This window comes from Suncus etruscus, chromosome 8 (assembly GCF_024139225.1).
Source record: "Suncus etruscus isolate mSunEtr1 chromosome 8, mSunEtr1.pri.cur, whole genome shotgun sequence".
NCBI lineage: Eukaryota > Metazoa > Chordata > Mammalia > Eulipotyphla > Soricidae > Suncus > Suncus etruscus.
In genome coordinates this window covers 22115493-22140423 of record NC_064855.1, presented here as the reverse complement: position 1 = coordinate 22140423, position 24931 = coordinate 22115493, and the positions used below count along the sequence as shown (strand labels likewise).

At 38.6% G+C, this 24931-nt stretch overlaps 1 protein-coding gene, 1 non-coding gene and 1 pseudogene across 3 annotated transcripts in view; all 3 read right to left on the bottom strand.

Moving 5' to 3' along the window:
• RDX (radixin) overlaps nt 1-24931 on the bottom strand; it is a 63782-nt gene that overhangs the window by 7410 nt on the left and 31441 nt on the right. Inside the window, exons 11-13 of one of the 2 annotated variants that reach the window (XM_049778662.1) lie at nt 23374-23466; nt 18245-18475; nt 16260-16420 (exon numbers count right to left, since the gene is read on the bottom strand). In XM_049778662.1, coding sequence (XP_049634619.1) covers nt 16260-16420; nt 18245-18475; nt 23374-23466 — 485 coding nt within the window. Of the gene's footprint in view, nt 1-13829; nt 16421-18244; nt 18476-23373; nt 23467-24931 lie in introns of those variants that run through there. The other variant, XM_049778661.1, reaches the window with a different exon arrangement.
• On the bottom strand, nt 5088-5188 carry LOC126016987 (uncharacterized; annotated as a pseudogene).
• On the bottom strand, nt 18001-18107 carry LOC126016883 (U6 spliceosomal RNA). The gene has a single exon (XR_007498568.1). It is a non-coding gene; the product is annotated as a U6 spliceosomal RNA (small nuclear RNA).

Here is a 24931-nt window from a genome sequence, read left to right as displayed (position 1 = left end):
ATCCCCCGGCGTCCCATATGGTCCCCCCAAGCCAGGGACGATTTCTGAGCGCATAGCCAGGAGTAACCCCTGAGCGTCAAATGGGTGTGGCCCAAAAACCAAAACCAAAACCACAAAAAATAAAAATAAAAGCTCTTAGGGTTTGAGGAAATAGCACACAGGTTAAGGTGCTTGCCTTGTACATGGTCAACACTGGTTCAACCACCAGAACTGTTTATGGTCTCCCAGGGGTACCTGAGCACTGCCAGATGTGGTCCTATAACAAACAAAACTCTTAGCAAAATATTCCTGTTGCTTTGTTTCTTTGGGGGACATATTTGGAAGTCCAGGCTTACACCTGGATCTGTGCTCATGGATCACTCCTGTCAAAAATGAAGTTCTAGAGACAGAATCTAGGTTCACTACATGCAAGGCAGGCATCTTACCCATTACTATCTCTCTGGCCCCCAGCATATGGATTTTATTAAAAGAAGTCCTGTTAACATGAAAGGAAACAAGTACCAACATTTACAGCAAAGAGAAGTAGCACATGATAAGGTGTTAGAAGCAGTCAGTAATGTCTACAGCTAAAGTTTAAAGTCAGTAATGGGTTGCTACTTACAGTCAATACTGTACCGCAAGTGAAGTCAATCATTAAGATGAGAAAAAGAAGTGCAAAGTGCAAGTTATACAAATTAAGAACACAAATAGCTGTGATTATTTATTCAATCTGGTCATGTAGAAGACCTAGAAACTACACAAACTGTGATAATACTAAGAATTAAGCAAGGTCCCTAAACATAAGGTTGGCAAACAGAAGTCAATTTTATATCTATGCACATGGACAGTTTTAAAATGTAATTCTTAAAAAATAGAATAAAAATTTAAAAATCAAGCTTTGTAGTTAAGCCTAACAAAAAATTTATGGAAAATTTTAAAACAGCTTTACTAAAAGTGCTAATGATATAATGAAACCAGCGTATTCTAACTTGGGAGTACAGACAGAATTTCTTTTGCTTTGGATCACACCCAGCAGTGCTCAGGGTTTACTTCTTGCTCTGTACTTAGGAATTAATCTTGGTGGTTTTGTAATCATGGTGCTTATGTAAATATTTTAATAAAAAATATCTTGGTGGTGCTTAGGAAACGATTTGGGATCTAGGGACTGAAACTGGGTCAGCCTCATGAAAGGCAAGAGCCCTACCCACTGTACTTTCTCTCTAGTCCTATAGATGAAATTTATTCCCATTTCTTGGGGTCAGAGCGATACAAGTAAGAGTGTTTGCCTTGCATGTAGCTGACCTGAGCTTGATGCCTAGCATCCCATATGGTCCCGAGCCTACCAGGAGTAAATTCTGAGAGCAGAGCCAAGAGTAACCCCTGAATGCTGCTGGGTATGGCCCTCCCCCCAAAAAAAAATTTATTCCAAAATAATCTATTAACTCATTTCCAACCAATTTGAATTTCATTCTTACATACAATTTGATTTTTCACATATAATTCAAACTCATTGTTAAGTTTATATAAGGTCAAAACAAAGCAGTGAGAGGTCGAAGTGATAGCACAGTGATAGAGCATTTGCTTTGCACACTGCCAACCCCAGACAGACCTGGATTTGATTCCCACCATCCCATATGGTTCCCCAAGCCTGCCAGGAGTAACCCCTGCAAGCCGTCAGGGATGGCATAAAAAAAAGGGGGGGGCAATAAACTCTGTCAAGTTCTAAGATTCACTGCAAAGCTAAAGCTATAAAAATGAGGACAAGTGTATTGACACTAGGGTGGACCAATTGGCAAAAGTATGGAATAGAGTATATATGCACCCTTGATATAGGTAAGAAGTAGAAATGTAACCAGGGTAAAAAGGATAAATTGTCAATGTATTAAGATATCATAATAGATGGGAAATTATTAGTTATGTTATGCTACCTCTTAAGATATTTCAGATCTGACCGGTGAACTTTAATGAAATACTCTTATCACATGTGTTCAAAGTAACCAAGAAGCCTCCTCTTACAGATATTTACTCTTGGTGAACTGCAACAAGAATTCAGTCTTGACTAATACCTTGACTAGCCCAGGAGATGGCTCCAAAGTCTGGAGCCTATTGTGAGCAGGATTCTAGGGTTCAGTTCCAAGCAGTGACTCAAGCAGCACTGGGCGTAGCTCTTAAACAAAAATGTGAGCCATGACTTATTTCCAAAGGCCTTCCCTCCTGGAACTTCTCCAGGAAGGAGACTCTTTCTCACTGGTCCTCAATCCTCAAGATTTTTCCCCCAGAGAGATTCAAATCATATTATTGAAGCACTGCTTACTGGGTTTCTGAAATATTTTATTCAACACCTACTGAGTGACTCTAATCCTCTTTTCTTCATTCTACTTGCTTCTTGAATTTCCTTTTCCTCTAGATTTCTGAGACCATTTGAACATCAACAGTTGTTGTAAAGGATTCCAAAGGGCTAGTTTTTGTTTGGTTTTTTTTAACAGTCAACAAAAAGAAACATAAGTGCCCTCACCCCAAACGCAAAGTAAACCATTTGTGTTAACTATATAACTTAGGTCCACCTTATCCTGAAAATGACTCTTGACAAGTTGGCTTTAATACAGCTGAATTTGCATTTGGTCTAGCATTTGGTGGAGCTTGCTCTCTAGGTAACTGTTACTCTACATTCAACCCAAATTCCTTTAGTCAAAAGTATTTAAAGCAAAACTTCTAATTTTTCTTTGAATTAATTTATCTCATCTCTTCATTTAGTTATCCAAAAATAAACAAACTCTCAGAGGGCATTTTCAGGGAAGGACACTCCAGTTGGTAAAAGAGCATTTTGTGGTTAAAAGAATACAGGCTGGGCCAGCGTGATAGCACAGCAGTAGGGCATTTGCCTTGAACACGGCTGACCCAGGACGGACCTTGGTTCGATTCCTGGAGTCCCCATATGGTCCTCCAAGCCAGGAGCGATTTCTGAGAACTGAGCCAGAAGTCCATGAGTGTTACTGGATGTGCCCCCCCCCCAAAAAAACCCAAACAAAACAAAACAAAGGCTTCTAGGGGGCCAGGAAGGTGGCGCTAGAGGTAAGGTGTCTGCCTTGCAAGCGCTAGTGTAGGACCGACCGGACCGCAGTTCGATCCCCCGACGTCCCATATGGTCCCCCCAAGCCAGGGGCAATTTCTGAGCGCATAGCCAGGAGTAACCCGAGCGTCAAACGGGTGTGGCCCAAAACCCAAAATCCAAAAAAAAAATTAAAAATAAAAAAATAAAAAATACAGGCTTCTAGTTTAAAGAAGACCAAAGAAGACTACCTGCCTTTGGGCTCTCTACTGGCTTGTAAGTCAACAGAAACAGAACATGGAGAACAAGTGCCTTTGCGGCATCTGAGCAGTCTAGGTGGCTACAGCCCAAAGAGGACCCGGAAAGATACACTGAATATGCCCTTTTGTTTGCTCCCATTTCTTGCTTCATCTTATTTCCATCATATCTTCTTCTAACTTAGTTATGATAGCAATTTTTTTTCCCTCCAGTCAAATTATTCCAGGGACCATAGAGCCTCCAGACTTCTGACAGCAGCAGAGGAAACTCATGGCTCTTCTCCAGTTCTGTCTCACATATTTACTGCCTGATTGCTGGAAATACTCACCTCTCTATTCCTTAAGTCAAGCTTGTTCTTCGTTACCTTTTAAAAAGAATTGGGGGGGGGGCAGGAGCAAGTTATTGCAAAGCGATAGGGCATTTGCCTTGCACGCAGCTGACCCAGGCCAGATCTGAGTTTGATCATCAGAATCCCATATGGTTCCTCAGCCTGCCAGGAGGGATTTCTGAGCACAGAGCCAGGAGTAACCTCTAAGTGTTGCTGGGTGTGGCCCAAAAACAAAACAAAAATATGTTTAATGCTGGGGATTGAAACACTGAGTCACACAAATCCAGTCCCCCTTGCCTCCTTACTTAAGGATATGCTGTTCCTCTTAAAGCAAAAATTGTAAATTGGGATCTAGTGGGCTAGTTATGGCAAGCAGATACAGCATTTGGCTTACAAAACATTGTCTAACATTTTTAAAACAGGTGACGTGAAATTTTGGAGATTTCAATTTTGTTTATAATTATTTTATGGAGGCTGGGAAGATAACTCAGGAGTCTTTCAAAATTCTGTCTCTAGCACTGCACAACCCCCAGTACCGTCAGGCATAGTTGATACAGAGGTCAGGGATGATTGAATACTGGCAGTTTTATGATTTATCATGCCTTTTTGTTTGGGGCCACACCTAGCAGTGCTCAGGAGTTACTCAGAAATGGCTCGTGACTAGGGAAACCATATGGGATGCCGAGGATCGAACCAGTGTCTATCCTGGGTCAGCCGTATGCAAGGCAAAACACCCTACTGCTGTGCTACCGCTCCAGCCCTTATCCATGTCTTTTAATTATTTTTAGAGGAAGTAAGCCCTTAATATAAAAATGTAGTCTTTATTTCTCAACAACTAATTCATAGTTTCTGGTATGAACTATGTACCAAAATATGAGTGGAATAAAAGGATTTTTTTCCCAGCAAGAGACTGTCAGTAACTCAGAAGCATGCACAAAATCTTCCCTCCCTATCCTGATGTCTGTATAATCAGCTTGATCTAAGTGGACTTCATAGATCAGGCGATCATAACATTAGTTAGCTCTGAAAATGAGTTTAGTCCCAGACTTCATAAAGCTCAGCTCCCACAAGCTAAATAGCTACACCTAGTTTAACCATGTAGTTGAAAATTACCCAATAGTGTGATTCTCCTTGTTTTATGTGTAACCAGGGCTGATACCAACAATGACATCACCCTTCAGCCCTAATGAGAAGCCAGGAGCCAGTGAGCAACAGTGAGCAAGTGAGTACAGTGAGCAAGGTGCTTGCCTATCATACAGCCTTATCTAGGCTCCACTCCAGGCAGTCCCTAAGGTCCTTCCTACAAGCACCACCTAGGGTAACTCCTAAATGTAGAGCCGAGAATAACTGAGGGGCTGGAGCGGTGGCACAGTGGCAGGGTGTTTGCCTTGCATGTACTAACCTAGAACGGACTGCGGTTTGATCCTCTGGTGTCCCATAAGGTCCACCAAGCCAGGGACAATTACTTTTTTTAAAAAATATGAACACTTCAAGAATTTGCGTGTCATCCTTGCGCAGGGGCCATGCTCATCTCTGTATCGTTCCAATTTTAGTATATGTCTGCCGAAGCAAACACCAGGGCGATTTCTGGGCGCATAGCCAGGAGTAATCCCTGAGCATCGCCGGGTGTGGCACAAAAAGCAAAAAAAAAAAAAAAAATCACTGAGCATCCCTCAGTGTGACACAAACTCCCTAAAAATAGAGAAGCCCGGTGGTATATTTTTAAAAGAATGGTTGATTACTGCCTAGATCTTTGCTTACTTGATTCAATTTCACAATGTTTTAACAGAGCCAGGAACTGAACTCAGGACTTCATACATGTAAGGTAAATACGCCACTGCTGAGCTACATCCCTTCCCCCAAAGCCACACTAGTTCTATAGGTCTCTTTAGGACCTAGTATGCTTATTGTGTTTTTTTTTTTTTTTGTCGTGGGGCCACACCCAATGGCGATCAGGGGGATCTGGGCTCAGAAATCACTTCTTTTTCTTTTTTTTTGGTTTTTGGGCCACACCCATTTGACACTCAGGGGTTACTCCTGGCTATGCGCTCAGAAGTCGCTCCTGGCTTGGGGGACCATATGGGACGCCAGGGGATCGAACCGCGGTCCGTCCTAGGATAGCGCAGGCAAGGCAGGCACCTTACCTCTAGCGTCACCGCCCGGCCCCTCAGAAATCACTTCTAGTAGGCTCGGGGACCACATGGGCTGCTGAAAATCGAACCAGGGTCCCTCCCAGGCTGGCTGTGTGCAAGGCAAGAATCCTAGCCCTGTGCTATCACTCTGGCCCCTAGACCTTGAATGCTTTTAAAAATTATTTTAAAATGTTTCAAAGACCCATTTACAAATCCTCTAAACTCAACTCTAGACACTAATGCTGAATGAATTTGTATAAATTGAATGATATACAAAGGTCATCTTGATATTCCAGAATTTTATTTTATTTTTTTTTTTGGTTTTGGGCCACACCCAGCATTGCTCAGGAGTTACTCCTGACTCTGCTCAGAAATAGCTCCTGGCAGGCACGGGGGACCATATGGGACACCGGGACTCGAACCAACCACCTTTGGTCCTGGATGGGCTGTTTGCAAGGCAAACGCCACTGTACTATCTCTCCGGGCCCAGAATTTCATTTTTTAAGGTTTATTGTCATGGATCTGAGTGAGGGCCTGGGATCAAGTTCACAACATCAGCTTCAGGTATCTGGGATTTACCTAGAATGAGCATTTTCCTGTTCTGTACATTGTTCTATGGGAAAAGCTAATTAAGCTGACTGAAATGATCCAGATTCCAAGGACCTGGTTCTAGGTTCTAAGTTTGTCTGGTTTTTTTTTTTTTTTTTGAGGGGGGGGTGGGTCACACCCGCAGCGTCCAGGGGTACTCCTGGCTCTGTGCTCAGAAATCGCTCCTGGCAGACCAAGGGGACCATATGGGATTCCAGGATTCGAACCATCTGTCCTGGATCAGCTGCATGCAAGGCAAATGCCCTACCTCCATGCTCTCTCTCCAGCCCTGCAGGGATAATCCCTGAGCACTGCAGGGCATGCCCAAAAACAAAACAGCAGTCTCAATGCTAAATCCACATTCTCTCCTGATGTTTCCCCTCATGACATTGCATCAGGATTCCAAAACTGTTCAAAAGGAAGTATCACAGACACACTGTTGTTTCTTCTCATGATCTTCACATTTCACAGCATCATCTTCTTTCTGAAGTTCCAAATATCTTCAAGTTTTCAACACAAATCACTATCTCCAGAACAAGTGAGAAGTCTTTTTGTGCCTTGATATATTTGCAGTTTCTTCTCTGTACACCCTGATCAATTCATTCTTAAAGAGTTAGATAGGTAGGGATCATCTCTTCCAGAAAGCTTAATCTGGCACCCTCCAGTGAATGTCTTCTTATAAACTCCCAGACTCATCTATCTCACTCACCTTACAAATTATAGCAAACATCTGTAGTGTAAAGACCCTGCTTGAGACAGAGCATATCAATGCACAAACATTAAAAAAAATTTTACTGATTTCATGGAGCTTACATTCTAATAGAAAATAACAAACAATAAAGCAGTTCAAAATAATTGGAAAACTTCTTAGTATGTTAAGTGACGAATGCTATAAAAAGCAAAATTAAGATTAGTGATGGGATGGAATAATGAAGAAAGTAGAAGTTTAAAGAGGATGGTAAGGAAGCCCACATTAAATTGATATGGAAGCAAAATCCTAGAGATGGCAAAGAAGTCATAAAAATATCTGGGGCGGGAGAGGAGATTCTATGCTGGTCTAAAGGGTTCGAACAAAGCCAGTTGGTTTCATTGAAGTAAAAAGAGAAAGCAGAGGATGAGGTCTAAAAATAGTAAGGGAACCGTTAGGCTCTGAATGACTACTGATGATACAATTCTGTGACAGGATTGTGATCAGAAAGGACAGAACAAAGGCTGATGTCTTCCTAATGAGCTGTGGAGAGCAAAAAGAACCCAGAAAATCACTCAGAAGGCTGTATCAGCATTCAAAGTATAGAGGTGGTATGAAATGGTTATATTTGAGATATTTTATTCTCTATCTTAAATGTTGAACCACTGGGTGTGGTTATGGTTAATGAAAGGTAATAAAGGAAAAAGAAGAGATTTGCCATTTGCTGATGGAGAGTTTTAAAGCAGGCAAGAACAAGTTTGGAGAGAAAGCTCTTGAGTTTGATTTGACATAAGGTTGAGATACTTTAGATACAAAGTTGAAAGGCCAAGTAGGTAGTTGGGAGACACAATCTGAAATTAAGGTGGAGATATTGGGCACTTAAAAAAAGAGTTTTCAGGCACAAGATATTTAGAGCAATAAACGATGGCTAAGGGCATTAAGACAGCTAAGTATAGACAGAGAAGGCTGAATTATGCTCTAATATAATTAAAAGAGGGATACACAGACACATTAATATTATTTAGCTCGTCTACTTGAAATAACTATGTCTAGACCTTTGGCATAGGGCTGACACTATCAGCAAACATACTCAGCAATAGCTTCAAAGAAAATTACAAGTAAAATCTTAAAAAGGAACCAAGACTTTAACAATGGAATCCAAAGGACCTAGACACAAACATTACATTCACAGTGATAATGGAACAAAGTATTATAAAAAAGAACAAGAGTGCTATTAACATCTATGATAGGCAGTAAAGAAAGTAGTCATAAATTACACAAACTTGTTTTGCTCACAAATCGATCTTGTTATACCATCAGTGGAAAGATGGGAAAATTTAAGCTAAAAAGTGGCAGGGCCATCAAACCCAGATGTTGACTCCAAAACCATGCCATAAGCCTTATATGATGCTGCCTCCCAACTGTCCCAATATTCTCTGTGCTAAGGAAATTTGGACCTTGGGGCCTTGTTCTGAAAATAAAAATCGAGGGGAAGGGGTGCGCAAGATAGCACAGCAGGTAGAACATTTGCCTTGCATACAGCCAACCCAGGCCCAATACCTAGTAACCAATATTTCTGAGTCTGCAAGGAGTGATTTCTCAAAAGTAACCTTCAGGAGCGTCACTTGGTGTGCCCCCCCCCAAAAAAAAAAAGCTGGGAGTTAGAGATGAGTGCTGTGGGGAAGGCATTTGCTTTGCATGTGGTTGTAGCCATAAAATGTTCAAATCCTGGCACAACTGTGCCCCAAGCATAGCTGGGTATATCTTCCCACCCCAATATGTGCTTACGTAAAAAAGTAGAATATCAAGGGAAGAATCCTGTGTGCGTATATTGGGATAGAGTACCGCCTGTAATTTGTTTCTGAGCATATATTCAGAAATGGATTGCACAGAACAGCTAAGAAAGTACAAGACCCATGGGAACCATATAGATTTTTGAGTAGCTCTGGTCAGTAAATCTCCAAGTCAATATTTCCTCTAATTAATAGAGTATCATTAGCATTTTAGTATCAAATTTAGGCCACACTCACTAAATTTTTCGTGGTACAAGAAAACCACTTAAAAAAAAAAACAGGACAGGGCCCGGAGAGATAGCACAGTGTTGTTTGCCTTGCAAGCAGCCGATCCAGGACCTAAGGTGGTTGGTTCGAATCCCGGTGTCCCATATGGTCCTCCGTGCCAGGAGCTATTTCTGAGCAGATACCCAGGAGTAACCCGAGCGCTGCCAGGTGTGACCAAAAAAAAAAAAAAAAAATAGGGCAAACTTCAAGTCTTGTTGGGGACGGAGGAAGCACAGATGACCCAAGACGAACCAGGTTCAATTCCGGCATCCCAGGAGCAATTTCTGAGAACAGAGCCACCAAGTGTGACCCAAAAAAAGTAGGGAAAACACAGACTGGAAATAAAGAGTGTTGAAAGGGTTGTGGTGAAAAAGGAACTGTCATTCATTGCTAATGGGAATATCATCTGGTTTAACCTTTATGGAAAACAGCATCAAAAACTTCAAAGAGAGGATCTGGAGAGCTACTAGTTCGATCCTTGAAAATCCACACTGTATAACCTGGTCAGGACATGGAAACAATCCAGATGTCCATCGAAAGATTGATTAATAAAGAAGCTAAGGCTTACATATAAATGGAAATATATGTAGCTATAAAATAAAATCTTGCAGTTCACTGCAATGTGGATGGAACTGGAGAACATCATGTTAAGTGAAAAAGGTTAGAAAAGGGTGGCATTTATTTGTGACATATAAACAAAAGAAAATCAAATGATGACAAGCCCTTGGCCCGCAGGAGTCTGATCTGGCCCGCCAGCAGTGAGCGCTGTTTGGTTGCCAAAATACCTGCCAGCATATACACTCAGTGTATATCCAAATATCAGGAACCATGCACTCAAAATGGTAAACATCTTTGGTAGCACTTATGCCTATGAACAGACTTTTTCAAGAATGAAATCTCCAACCAGATCAAGATTAACTGATGCCCACTTGCATCACTAGTTACAGCTGGCAGTGACAAATATGGAACCGGACATTGACCATCTCTTTAGCCAAAAGCAGGCCCACAGTTCCCATTGAAATACTGGTGCGTGATCTGTTTATTTATAAATGGTTTTCATTTTATTTATATAAGATATGTGCAGTGTGAGTAGGAATTAGTAGCTCATATAGTCCGGCCTTCCAGCTCTCTAAGGGACTTTAATATGGCCCCCACTTTAAAAAGTTTGAAGACCCCTGCATTAGAGTTAAGATTCCCCAAAAGATACAGATTATTTGTACATCAATATACATGCAGTTCACAATGCTTAAAATGTGTGGAAACAGAGGGGGGGGACTGGAGAGAAAAAAAAATGTGTAGAAACAATTTAGTTACATCAACTGGTATACAAACAAAACGTAGTACATACAAATGTATGAATTATTCAGCTTCTAAAAGATTTCTAATATGCAATGAACCTTGAAAATATGCAAAGTGAAATGAGCCAGAAAAAGATAACTATATTAATTCATTTAAACTAAAATAGTCAAAAGAGAAAAAAGTAGGAAAGTGGGTACTGAGAATGGAAAAGAGAGGAACGAGGAATCGGTGTTCTTTGGGTATGAAGAATTTTTTGGGATGGTGGAACTATATGGAGATGGAGAGTGGCTAAGTTGTATAACATAAGTGTTACTGAACTTCACAAGAATAACTCAAAAGGGTAAATTTTGCTCCATATATTTCAACAAATTGAAGTCAGAATTCAACTGAAGAAATCCTAATTCCAACAAGTTTCTCAATATTTAATACAGCTATAATTAACTTGACTAGCTTGTCAGTTGGATATAGAATGACTCCTTCTAAAACTGTACACTTCATAGAATATCTTTAAATAATAACCATTGTCCAATGAATTAAAAATTTAGTAATTTAGCAACAAGCATATCAAGTATATTTATTTTCTTATAAATTTCCCTCTACAGCTGTGGTAGCAATCACACAACTATCCTTTTATCCAAAATAGTGAAAATTTTAAAAATAGTATATAAATGGAATGACTACGAATACAAATGCTGGACTTAAATTACAGTCTTTCGCTAATGCAACACACACACACACACACACACACACACACACACACACACACACACACACACACACACAAAGGAAGGACAAGTATTGTTTTATAAACCTAAAACATATAAGCACTTCTAAGTCTAAAACAAAAGATAAAACATCTTCATTGGCTTGTTCTTCAAACTCAGGTTCTCCAAATGTATCTGGCATGCTTTTCTGTATCTCTGCTTGCCTATTTCCACTGGAGAGAAACCGGAGTTCTCTTTTGAGCACATACTTATCTCTACCTCACATCTTTTGAAATGTTTCAATTAAAAAACTATCTTATTTTATATATATGCACACAAATCTGAATTTCACTTGTAAAACTTTTGAAAGGATATCATAGCAAACATAGCACAATGCAAGAAATGCATATAACCCATGTTAATCACAAAGGATCGTCACCATAAACTTAAATTCTGATCTCATACATAGATTTAGTAAAGATAAACTAAACTAATACCAATGTAACTATTTTTTTAAAATATACTATATTAGGCATGCTTAAGTGTCAGAATAAAGCTAAATTTTTTCAAATGATTATTAAATAAAAGTAAACAACAAAAAAATGCATGCCTTTAAGCAACTAACAAGACACAAGCACGGAGCAATCTGGGCATCCAAATAACATGAATCAGCAAAATGGTGATAACTTTTCTTTCAAAATAAATCTAACATTGCAAAATAAGTGCAAGTAATCTGAGAACTATAATAAATTATTTAAGGCATTATTTTAAGATAGTCATTCTACTCTTGTTTCCATCTCCTAGAAGATACCATTTACTTAATTTTAAAAATATGAAGGGGCTGGAGAGATAGCATGGAGGTAAGGCGTTTGCCTTTCATGCAGATCATTGGTTCAAATCCCGGCATCCCATATGGTCCCCTGAGCCTGCCAGGAGCGATTTCTGAGCGTGGAGCCAGGAGTAACCCCTGAGCACCTCCGCGTGTGACCCCAAAACCGAATGAATGAATGAATGAATGAATGAATGAATGAATGAATGAATGAAATACGAAGTAAGTAAAGGTCATTAAATAAGAACTTGGAATAATTTAGTAGTTAGGGAAACCTGAATTTAAAAGATGTGTAATGGGGGTTGGAGATATAGTTTAGCAGGCAGGGTGATTGCCTTGCACGCAGCCAACCTGGGTTCAATCCTTAGCACTGCTCCCATATGCAACCCAAACCCACCAGGACTGATCTGAGTGCAGAAATAGGAGTAATCCCTGAGCACAGCTGGGTGTGACCCCCCCCCAAGATGACAAACAACACCCCCCTACAAAACAAAATGAAACAAACAAAAAACCAGATGTGTCCTGGAGTAATGCTCCATTTATGATCATGTATGGAAATAAGAGTACTTCAATATTTTCACTTTGAAGGGTGCTCAGGACTTACTCCTGGCTCTGAGCTCAGGGATCGCTCACAATTGTAAAGCATCTTGATTCAACTCAAACCATAAAACTTGAATTCACAGAGCAGAATGGAGGTAAAATATTGAGGTCATAAAATAAGAAATCAGATCTTTCCAGAGAAAAATTGAGCATATTAGTAATTAAGTCCAACTAGGAAAAGTAACAAATTAATTTCTGTGGATGGAAGGCAACAAACTGTCTACAAAAACCACCAGAATATTTGCTACATTATATTCTACTTAAAACAATAATGACAAAGTACAGACTGAGAAAATGCTAAATATGTTTATTCAGAACTTAAAGGCAGCAAATGTCAAAAAACATAAGTTTATACTTAGATGTTTTACCCAAATCCTCATTATAGGTATTAAATCCTTATTAAAAATTTAACTTTAGTTTTCTAAATTAATACTAAAGGGAATACTTCCTATATTTCGATTTTAAGCATTAGATATTTTTAAAAGACTAATTGTTTTCTCATCAGTAATACATAAAGGATGCTCTAAAAACACCACTAATACAAAGCAATCAAAATGGAAAAAGTGGCATTTTAAATTTATAATTACAACATTAAAACTAAAGTCTTGTTTATTATAAGATAACTTTGTGAGTTCTAATTCTAATGTCAAAGAAAACGAACATAAAATAAATCTTATATAAAATTCCCCTCTTCATTAATAGGATTAGAATTTCAGAATAAAAATAGGATTAGAATTTGAGAATAAAAATAGATTTCCATTAAAACATTACCATAAACCCAAGATATGCTGACTTTGCATGTTCCTCAAATAGATTAATCACTTAAGACAATCTTTACACTAAAAATTAGAAGCTTTGATAAGCTAATTTACATTCTAGATTTATGGTAACTGCTCTCAGTACTAGCACTTAAGTATATATATCAAAATTAATCAATGATAACAAAAATGCATAATCCTTAGGAAAAAGAAACTAAGTATTAAAAAAAGCAATGAAGAAGTCCTAAATGATTTAATTTTTTTTATTTTGGGCCATACCTGGCAGCTTTCAAGAGACCAAATGGAGTCCCACGGATCACACCCACATCAGTCATACAACTGACCACTGTATGATCTCTCCAGCCCCTCCAATCAATTTCTTAATCAAAAAACTAACTCATATTAAAAGAGGCTTAATTTGGAAGAATAATTCTGAGAAATTTGAAAATTTCCCCATATACTTCTCATTTCTAAAATGTGATGATTCATAGGTCCAACAGAGATTATGATTACTAGATATATACAAAAATTTCATAGTTAAATAACAACAGTGGACCTTGAAGGCATGAACTTTCATCACTTTATTGTTAATCAATGAATGTTATCCAAAATTATAGAAATAACTGTAACTAAATTGTACAACACAAAATAATGTCTATGGTAAAAGCCTGATGGAATTTACCAAATACTGTATTTTTACACTGCTATATGAACATGTGCTCAACTTCGAATAATAAAGTCATTATTAGTTTAATCACTATGAAAACCCATACTGCAATAGTCGTTTCTGTTTAGAAAAAGTCACACAGCCTTAAAAAAAATGGATAAAATCCATTTCAATCCTAATCTACATATAGATTATAAACAGCAAATATAACTGGTAATTTTCAACACTGATACCAAACTGATGTAGTAATGGTAGTGCACACAATTCAATTGAAGACTAATAAAAATCCAAGGAAAGTCCAAGGTTTCTCCCATTCTGGCAATTGCTTAAATGGTTTTAGAAGTGAAGGCATCATTTAAAGCATGCATAGAAGAGTTCAGCTCTGTTCCTCTAATATGCTGCATGTAGAAACTCTTCCCCCAGTATTTTGAAGCATATGCACAACCACTATACAACAGTCACTTCAAGATTAACCAGTTTATTTTTGTCTTATTAAGTTGAAAAATATATTAAATGCAATTTTCCTTTTTATAATGCCTGCCCAGATTAATCCTTTTAAAGCCAGCAAAACCAAAAGCCCAAGACATTTTCAGACTCAACTTAGATCTACTATGCAAGAAAAATGTTTAACAAAATGGCAATTTTAATAGATAAATGTAAATTTGACTGCATAATACCAAAATGGAAAGTAGCTGAACCACACAGAGAAAACAAGGCTTTCCTTATCTTCAAATCTTCATGTTTTACAATTAAGATGTTAGAACATAGGAATATTTAAACATCTCCCAAACTGGAAAGATTTCTTTATATCACATAATTGAAATGAACATAATCTAAAGTTATAACCCCCAAAATAGAATCAATAAATCCAATTTAAGTATTCTTAGACATTTAAAAAAAAAAACAAAAACAATGATTTAGAAACCAAATATACTAAAATGATTATGTAACAATTAAATCAAGAAATGAAGGTACAGACATTCTTCGTATGCTACAAGGGAAATCTCTCCCCCTCTCACGCTCATTAACACACTCATACAGTCGCACATACACACTTTCTTCGAGACACAGAAACACACACACACACACAAACACACACACACAAAATACCAGCTGGAAGAAAATATCCCAAGGATATCTGACAAGCGTAATGGAATCACAACCCCACAATTCAGCTCAACAAAAAGGCAGTTAAAAATTTAGCACTCAATATATTCTGAAGGAAAAAGTAATCTCTCAAAAATATTCCTCATGACTGAAAGTGTGATGTTTTGCAGAACAAACAGGTACAGACTTCATTGTGTTTGGACAACCAGTAATCTCAGGTGCAGTTGAGTGAGGTAGTATCACTGTTCCCTCCTGGGACTTATGCTTTCATATGCTGTCCTTCTAAAAACGGCTTTTAATGATTGTAGATAGCCAATTACTAGCAAATCCATACTTGCTTTTATTTAGTATCAGTTTTTCTAAATTAATTTCTAAACTAATCTATCTCTTTCAATATCTTTCAGAGACAACTGTTATTTGCAGGTAGAGCCGTCATTCATAAATTCTTCTAGTAAACCACATGTTTGTCTATACACATGTGGATAGGCAGGCAAAGAAAACCAAAGGAAGGTATGAGAAAAAATGCTAATCAATTCAGCAGTAAGTGATGACTTTAATTAAACAAACATATCCAGTAATATGGCTAATTGTGGATTAAAAAATTAGCCACCAGCTGCATACTGTACTATTAAACATTATCATCATTTTCATGATTCATAGCTACCTTGTACATAATCAAAGGCTGTCACCCTGCCACCTACCCCGATTTTAAATGCTGCCAAAGCTCCGAGGAGGAACAGTGGCTGTCGGCATGAGAAAATGGAAAATATAAATGAGAGAAAAATATGGAAATACATACAGGCAGAATATGGAAGGGGCAAGGGAACAGAGTGCTCCAACATAACTCCCACCACCAAGTCACCATCATCCTTTAAAATGTACAAAGTGCTTAAACACACAAACACATTTAGACAGGATAGTTAGTGTTAATCCTCAAAACAACAACAAAAATAAAAGGAAATGAAAAATGTGAAAGGGGGTGATGAAACATTGTTCTCCATTCCCTGACCCTAAAAGAAAAGAAAACCAAGCATGGTATCACTGCCTTAAAGCTGAAGAACTTTCCCTTAAGTATGTCTTTCAGCCACCACAGTCAAACTGGTATAAGTGCTTTGGCAAGGTGGGATGCATTCCATCACATCTGCAAAGGCCTGCTTTTCTCTGTTGGTGGTTCAGCTTATGAAGAACATGTATGCAAAATAACAGCTCTCACATTGCTTCAAACTCATCAATACGCTGCTTTGTATTGCCTTGTCGAATCTGCCGCAGAGTCTTGTACTTATCACGACCTGCTTTAACATTCTCTGCATGAAGAACATCATTTTGTGTTTTCTTGGTTTCATCTCTGGCTTGGGCTAATTCTGAACTTAATGCCTATGGTTTGAAAAAACAAATATGAAAATATAGATTTAATATAAAAACCTTAAGAAACACAAAGTCAAAAAGCACAAATAACAAATCAAAATTTTCTGTATATTAAATTTCCATCATTAGATTTTTTTTCCCTTTATATGAAAACTCGTTTATGTTTTGTGTGTTTTTTTTTTTTTCCTTGGGGCGGGGGGGTAGGGATTTGTGCAACACCAGCAATGCTCAGGGATTACTTCTGGCTCTATACTCAGGAATCACTCCTGACTTGCCAGGTACAATGCAAGTGCCCTATCTGTGGTACTAGGGCACCAAGTACCACACAAGTTTTTACATTCCATAATGGTGAGGATAATGGGTTAGAGAAGAATAGCCATGTTTTGTTTTGTTTATATTTCTACACTCATCACTTATGGCAATTTTGTGTATTATTCTAAATATCCTTCACTTTCTTCTTTGGGAGTAAGGGGGTGGCAACATATACAGTGAGGCTCAGAGATACCTCCTGGAATCTCAGAAATTAATAATGGCGGTAATCGGGAGAACAACCACATGGGATGGTGGGGATTAAACCTCGTTGACCGTATGCAAGACAAGTGTTCTACCCACTATACTACTGCTCCAACCCACACACTTTTCTTAACCAATAGAACATTTTCAAATGTTTTGTGTTTAAAGAACATTAAGAACTAAAATCTGTATCATTTAGAAAGCTTTATCCAAAAATTCTAACATAGTTATCCCAACTATAAATTAATTTTCTCTTCCTTATTAATAAAAAATACAGCCAATTAAAATTTAGAGAACTTATATAGAAAAAAAGGTCTAATATTAACATGTTCTATACTGAGTATGGGAGAATAGCATAATAGCTCAGAAACCTCCCTTACACCTAGTAAGCATATTAATTACAAGTTCAAATCTCTGGGGTCTCCAAGTGCCAAGCATAAGCCTGACAGCCCTGTTGTCTGAACACTAATGCCACCAACAAAAGTTGTATATTCATATGATTTTGTATACCTAATATGCTAGCCTTCAGTAATTATATATCTGAAAATGCAACACAAATCTTAAAAAATCATGGTTGTAGTCAATTAAATTATCATTATTTGTTTATTGTTTGAAAAACAGATTCATTTGATCCTTAAACACAGCATTAAAATACTTTAACATAGGTCAAATTGTAATTAACTTACTTGTTAAGGGATGATTACACCAAATTAGCATGTGCTCATGAGATGATACAACAGAAGAAAAGAAATGATGTGACTGTAAGCCTAACAACCAAGAACAACCTACTAGGTCAGCACATTTTAAAGACTCAAAATTTAAATATTCATTTTCATGTTATCATCGTTAATGAATGAAAACAATGTAAACCATACTGTAAATCTGCAAATTAAATGTGCAACTAGCCCTTGCCACAAGTGATTTCTTCTTTTTTTTCACATAAGGAAACATTTATTTGAGGTTTAACATAAAATCATACAAATAAAATTTGTATAAACACAAATCCACACCGAGTCATAACACAGATAGCAAAGACAAAGTGAAAACAAAGTAAACTAATTGGCATCTATATACAGACAAATATGGAACGCTTCACGAATTTGCGTGTCATCCTTGCGCAGGGGCCATGCTAATCTTCTCTGTATCGTTCCAATTTTAGTATATGTGCTGCCGAAGCGAGCACCACAAGTGATTTCTAAGTGCAGAGCTAGGAGTGACTCCTGCACACCAATGGGTGTGGCCCAACAACCAATCAATCAATGAAATCAATCGATAAATAAAAGTAAATTTTTTGTGCAACCAACTACAAAGTATAAATACCTGGAGTTGCTTCTTAACACGCTCATTTTTTTGTGTTTCTGTTACACGTTCCTCCTCACTTCTATGGTTCATGACCCCGTCATTTGATAATTCAGCACTAGCCTCAGCATTATTCTCATCATGTTCATCATGCTCATTTTCTGTCGGAGGAATAACTGGTGGAGGTGGAGCAGACATTACTGTCTTTAACTCCTCTTTGGTCTTTTCCAAGTCTTCCTGGGCTGCAAAAGCCTGCACATTAAAAAGAAATCTATCAGCAATTGTTGAACTGTCCACCAAAACAACCAAACTAAGGGATGAAAATTTAGGAAGAGACTGTGGGGTCCTCCACTCCCATTCTCCCTCTATATACACATCCATATCTCTCTGTTTCTCTTTCTCTGTCTCTCTCACTCTGTGTGTGTGTTTATGTTTGTTTGTTTGGTTTTGGTTTTTGGGTCACACCCGGCATCGTTCAGGGGTTACTCCTGGCTTTAGGCTCAGAAATCGCTCCTGGCATGCTCGGGGGACCATGTGGGATGCCGGGATTCGAACCGCCCTTCTGCATGCAAAGCAAACGCACTACCTCCATGCTATCTCTCCAGCCCCACACATCCATCTCTTTTCTTTCTGCTCCCCTCTCCCTCTCCTCTCTTCCTTCTACTTCTCTCTCTCTCTTCCTCCCCCCCCCCATTATTTCAAGATCATAAACAATCCCAGTCTATCTTTATTGACAGAAGAAATGTCAGCATGTAGGAATGACAGATTTAGAGAACATGACTTTGCAAGCTTCAACAAACTTAGTTCTTGCAAGGATTATCAATTGCTGTTAAAAGTTTTTAATCAAAGTTAACAAAAAATGATATTGATATAATGCCAAAGGATGCCACACCTAGGAGATGACATTTTAGACACAAGAGGAAAAATACAACCACACAAAGGAATCAGATTGTCATTACTCCATTAAAACCATGATTAGTTGTTAAATAAATATATTTATTAACGGACACAACAGACAGTATCCAATATCGAGTTTGAGTGATCAAATTGGCTTGTTTGACAGGAAAAAGAATTGCTTTGAACTCTTGTGCTGCTTTAATACTCCCCCTTTCACTCTCAAAGTACTCTATCACTGAGGAGTCATAGCCCCAAAATGAATGTGAATTGTCCCAATTTTTAGATTTATATTCCGGTTTATAGGAAATACAGCTGATACTAAAATAAGCTAAATGATACAAAAAAAAAAAAAAAGACAAAGGAGCAGGGACAATCTGCAGGTATTTTTAATAGGTGAAAATTACAGGAAAGACTATCCTCCTTTAGAAGAGATAGTGCAAACACATGCAATGAAAGTCCTCATCTGGAAAATCAGTTGTAAAAGATTTTGGGAGGGGCCTGGCACAGTGGCGTAGAGCACCTATCTTTCAAGTCACATGTTCAAATTTCCCATTTTCGTATGTGAGGAGAGCAATCCAGATAATTCTGTTGATTGAACCTGGTAGCTCTGTTCTCAGTGACCCCAAAACTGCACACAACTTCTCATCAAATAGCGGTCATTGAGTGGGAGCACTTCAATAAAAGGAAGCGACAGCGCCACAGCCAGGAAGTGTGACCTTTAGAGAGCACTGGGTGAACACCAGTGGCCCCCAGCGAGCACCACTACAACTTGTGTGCCTCGACTAAGAGTGGAGGCCCTGGTGAGCACGTGTGCAAGCACCACAACTAAAGGAGTGCAAACCTTAGTGAGCACTGTGGCCGAGGGTGTAAGCACCACAACCCGATGTTTGAACCCCAGCACGCACAACAGCTAAAAAAAAAAAGAAGGAGAGCACCACAGCCAGGCATGTGTGCAAACCTTAATCACACAACATCAAGAACAAGGGAAAAGGAACTAAATAAAAACCATTTTAAATAAGGCTTTTCAGGTCCATTTTGATTAGTAGCTACTATTTAATACAAGAGATGGAAATTAGGGCCATGGTGGAACAGTCTGACCTCATTATGAACATATATTTATACACACATCCATGTAAACAAGGGAAATCCAGGAAGAATATGCAATGAAGTTTTAACACTTTTAACAGTAAAACTAGTATATGGGGGGCCTGGAGAGATAGCACAGCGGCGTTTGCCTAGCACAGGACCAAAGGTGGTTGGTTCGAATCCTGGTGACCCATATGGTCCCCCGTGCTTGCCAGGAGCTATTTCTGAGCAGACAGCCAGGAGTAACCCCTGAGCACCACCGGGTATGACCCCCCCAAAAAAAAAAACAAAAACAAAAAAAAAACAAAACTAGTATATGGGGATGATTTTTCTTTCGTGTCTTTTCATGTGTGTGTATGTGTGTGAGTGGGGATTATTTTTCTTGTGTGTGTGTGTGTGTGTGTGTGTGTGTGTGTGTGTGTGTGTGTGTGTGTGTGTGTGTGTGTGTGTGTGTGTGTGTGTGTCTTTTCTAATTTCTATGAAACACAGAATTTTCCCAATGATATCTATTTTGGTCTTTGGGCCATACCTGATGTTGTGCTCAGGGACCATATATGTATATGGTGCCAGGAGGGACTAAACTAGTGTCACTAGTGCCAACGCAAGGCAAACACCTTAACCCCCATACTATCTCTCTGTGCATGCAATGGTGGGGAGAGGGGGGCCGATGCTCAGGAGTTATTCCTAGCTCTACATTCAGGAATCACTCCTGATCGGCTTGGGTAACCAAAAACGCTCAGGATCAAACCTGGCCCAGATTCATGCAGGCAACTGCTTCTGTGCTATGGCTTTGGTGACTTTGATGCTATTTTTAAAAGGATATGTTTTTAATGGCAGCTATAAAACCCAAATAAAGACGTGTAACAGCTTAGCAGAGGTTTATTACTTTTCAAACGTATATACATACCTCACAACCTATTAAAAGTAACTTCTCACTGAAAAACTTTTGGGAGAATTTTGAGCTACAACCTGCTGTGCTCAGAGCTTACTCCTGGCTTTGTGATCGGGGATCACTCCTGGGGAGACTTGTGGGGGACAATTTGTGGTGTTGAGGTATTTTTCAACAAAAACTGTTTTCTATTTAAAGTAACTGGATAAGAGTATACCAGGTAGGGCTTGCACACAAATCACTCAGGGTCAATTCCTGGCATCCCATATGGTTCCCCAAGCCCTGCCAGGAGTAGTTCTTGAGTGCAGAGCCAGGAGTAGCCACTGAGCATTGTGGTGTAAGGCCTGAAGAACAAAAAATTTTATAGCAGAAAATAACTATGTATGTAATTATAATCATGCATCTACACACCCTGGAGTATAGAAAATTATAGTTGCAATTAAAAGCTTCAATTTCAACAGCCATACCCCATCACTGCTACCTTGTTCGTTCATGGGAAGCTCTATACACTCATTTTATTCCTGAGAGACATGCAAATGAAGCCACAAAAAATGAATACACCAGTTTCCCACCTGAAAACTGGTGCACTCTTGTTCCCTGCCCAGCCAAAGACTACACAATTGCATCCACAAGCCACAATTCCTGCCAGGCCAATGGTACTTCACTGCTTTACCTGGAGAGATCTCTGGAGAGATGACTGACAAAAACTCCAGGTATGCCAATGTTAGGGCTGATTATCTCCAAGGTTCTGCCAGAGCGAGTGTGGGCCCCATTTTGCACCCGCACTTCTCCATCCTCTGTACTTCTGAAATCCTTGCAACCACAGTCCAGCCCGATCAATTACCATATCAATCATAAAACTTGGAATTTTTCGACTATGTTGTCACCACAGTAGGAAAAACACCAAATAAGATGTTAAAGTAGGGCCGGAGATAGCATGGAGGTAAGGCATTTGCCTTGCATTCAGAAGGTCAGTGATTAGGATCCCGGCATCCCATATGGTCCCCCAAGCCTGCCAGGAGTAACCCCTGAGCGCTGCCGGGTGTGACCCAAAAATCAAAAAAAAAAAAAAAAAATCTGGTTTCTGTGGCTGGAGATAGCACAGCGGTAGGGCATTTGCCTTAGACTCTGAAGGATGGTGGTTCGAATCCTGGCATCCCATATGGTACCCCAAGCCTGCCAAGAGCGATTTCTGAGCATGGAGCCAGGAGTAACCCCTGAGTGCTACTGGGTGTGACCAAAATAAACAAACAAACAAACAAACAAATAAATAGATGTTAAAGTAGTACAGAAGCCACCTAAGGTTAACAAACAAAACCAATAACAGAATAATCAATTAGTAACAAAATGTGTAGTAAGCCTTTCAGACAATGACTTAATGACCTCATATAGTGAGATATAATAATTTTTACAAATTTTCTTTTGTTTTCTCAGTAATTACCACATAGAATGTGAACAAGTAATATAAAATAAATCATTTCATATTTGTCAAAGTGGCAGGCTTGGAATAAAAATCTGGAAACTGGTAGAGGGAATTTTACACTAGTGGTGGGATTGGTGTTGGAGTTGAAACGTAAAATAGCAGAAACAAATATATTATGAGCAACTATGTAAACCACTGTGTTTAAATAAATAAATATTTTAAATAAGTGCCGAAGCAATAAAACAGAGGGCAGGATGTTTGTTTTGCATGCACCCAACCCATATTTGAACCCTGGCATCCATATGAGCACTGCCAGGAACAATTCCTGAGTGCAAAGCCAGGAGTTTTGGGGAGCCAGGAGGCCACACTGAGCATTGCCAGGTACGGTCCAAAAAAGAAAAAAAAATTATTCTAATAAAATTCTAACTTTCCAGTTATTACGGCCTAAGCTTTCATGCTTATTGATTATTCTCAAATATGTAACTACTTGCATATTCCAGATACTCATTTAGCTTCCTCTGCATGACTACCTATTTAGTTTCTTAATAACTCTAAATATATTCTACATTAAATATTAAAAATTAAAAATTCTACATTAATATTTTATACAAAATCCTATCAGTTTCCCAAACACCTACCTCATTTCCAGATTAATTACTTCCCCTGAGTTTCCAAAGAACTTAGCTCACACCCACAGATTAATATTCAGTACAAGACATTCAAATTCACAAACCGGTATCTATCCCCCTGCTTTAACTTCACAGTATTTTTTTCTTCTTCCCTATAAATCAGTGAAGGTAGGTACAACATAGCGTTTCAATAAATGACACTAAGTAAAGCAAAAAAAATGATTACTTTGTGCTGCCACTCAGAAGCTTCCTCCTCCTTTTTCTTCTTGGCTTCTTCTAGGAGTGCAATCTTGGCAGTAAATTCAGCGAGTTCTGCTGCCTAAAACAAACATAATGAACACTAAAAAACTGCATCACAAACACTTACTTTATTATGTCAATGAAGCTTTAGATATACATGCCTGGGTGATTTTGTGCTTTTTGATAGGCCAACTACTACTTTTAAAAAGGTGCTATCTTTTTTAAAAAAAAAAAAGTCATAATTCTCTTTTACAGTTAAAATAATAACCTAATAATGATGTAAGAAAATGAGAACTAAGGAGAAAAATATCTGACTGTTCTATACACAAGTTTCTACTCCTGCTCAATAAACAGAAACTTAAATTATCTTAGAAACTTTCTTTTTACCTTTATCAATAAAGCAATTTTAAATCCTACACAAGAAATATATTGCATATATGTTAATATATACACACATATATACACACATATATATAATGGTTTAGTCCTTAAAGATATTACTTTAAATAGTTCCATTTTATTTTCCAATATTGTTAGAAGATATTATGCTTTCATTATTCTCAACAGTATTCATTTTTTAAAGAGGGTTAACGGCTTTAAAAGACACAAAGATACATAGTAATTGCTTGAACTTATATTTAAACATGGAATATTTGAGTCATTATACTCTTTATTTGCAACTGTAGTAAATAAAAAACCCTAATTAATAAGAAGAGTTGGGCCCGGAGAGATAGCACAGCGGCGTTTGCCTTGTAAGCAGCCGATCCAGGACCAAAGGTGGTTGGTTCGAATCCCGGTGTCCCATATGGTCCCCCATGCCTGCCAGGAGCTATTTCTAAGCAGACAGCCAGGAGTAGCTCCTGAGCACCGCCGGGTGTGTCCCCCACCCAAAAGAAAAGAAGAGCTGTGGGGCTGGAAAGATAGCACAGTGGTAGGGCATTTGCCTTGCACATGGCTGACCTAGGTCTGAAGGTGGATCTATTCCCAGTATCCATATAGTCCCCTAGGCCTCCCAGGGGTTATTTTTGAGCAGAGCCAGGAGTAGCCCAAGCATCACCAGGTGTTACCCAAAAACAAAGCAAAACAAAACAAAATAGACAAACAAAAGGGCAAGTTTTTTAAGATATGCAACCAATTTATCCAAAACAAAATATAACTAAGTATGCCTAATTATGTCTAAATAAACGACTTTTATTGGCAAAGGTCATTTATATTTTGGGGGGGGGCCACACCCGGCAGTGCTCAGGGGTTAATCCTGGCTCTACGCTCAAAAATCGCCACCAGCAGGCTCGGGGGACCGTATGGGGTGCCGGGATTCAAACCACCGTTTTTCTGCATGCAAGGCAAATGCCTTCCCACTGTGCTCTCTCTCTGGCCCATCATTTATTATTCTTTATTTAGGTTTTATTTTTTTGGTTAGGAAGAAAATAAAATTTTATGGTTTGTTTCCAAATTAAGTAATATATACACATATATAAAACACATATATATTACATATATATAGCATATATATTTGGGGGGGGTTGGGGTCACAACAGCAGCGC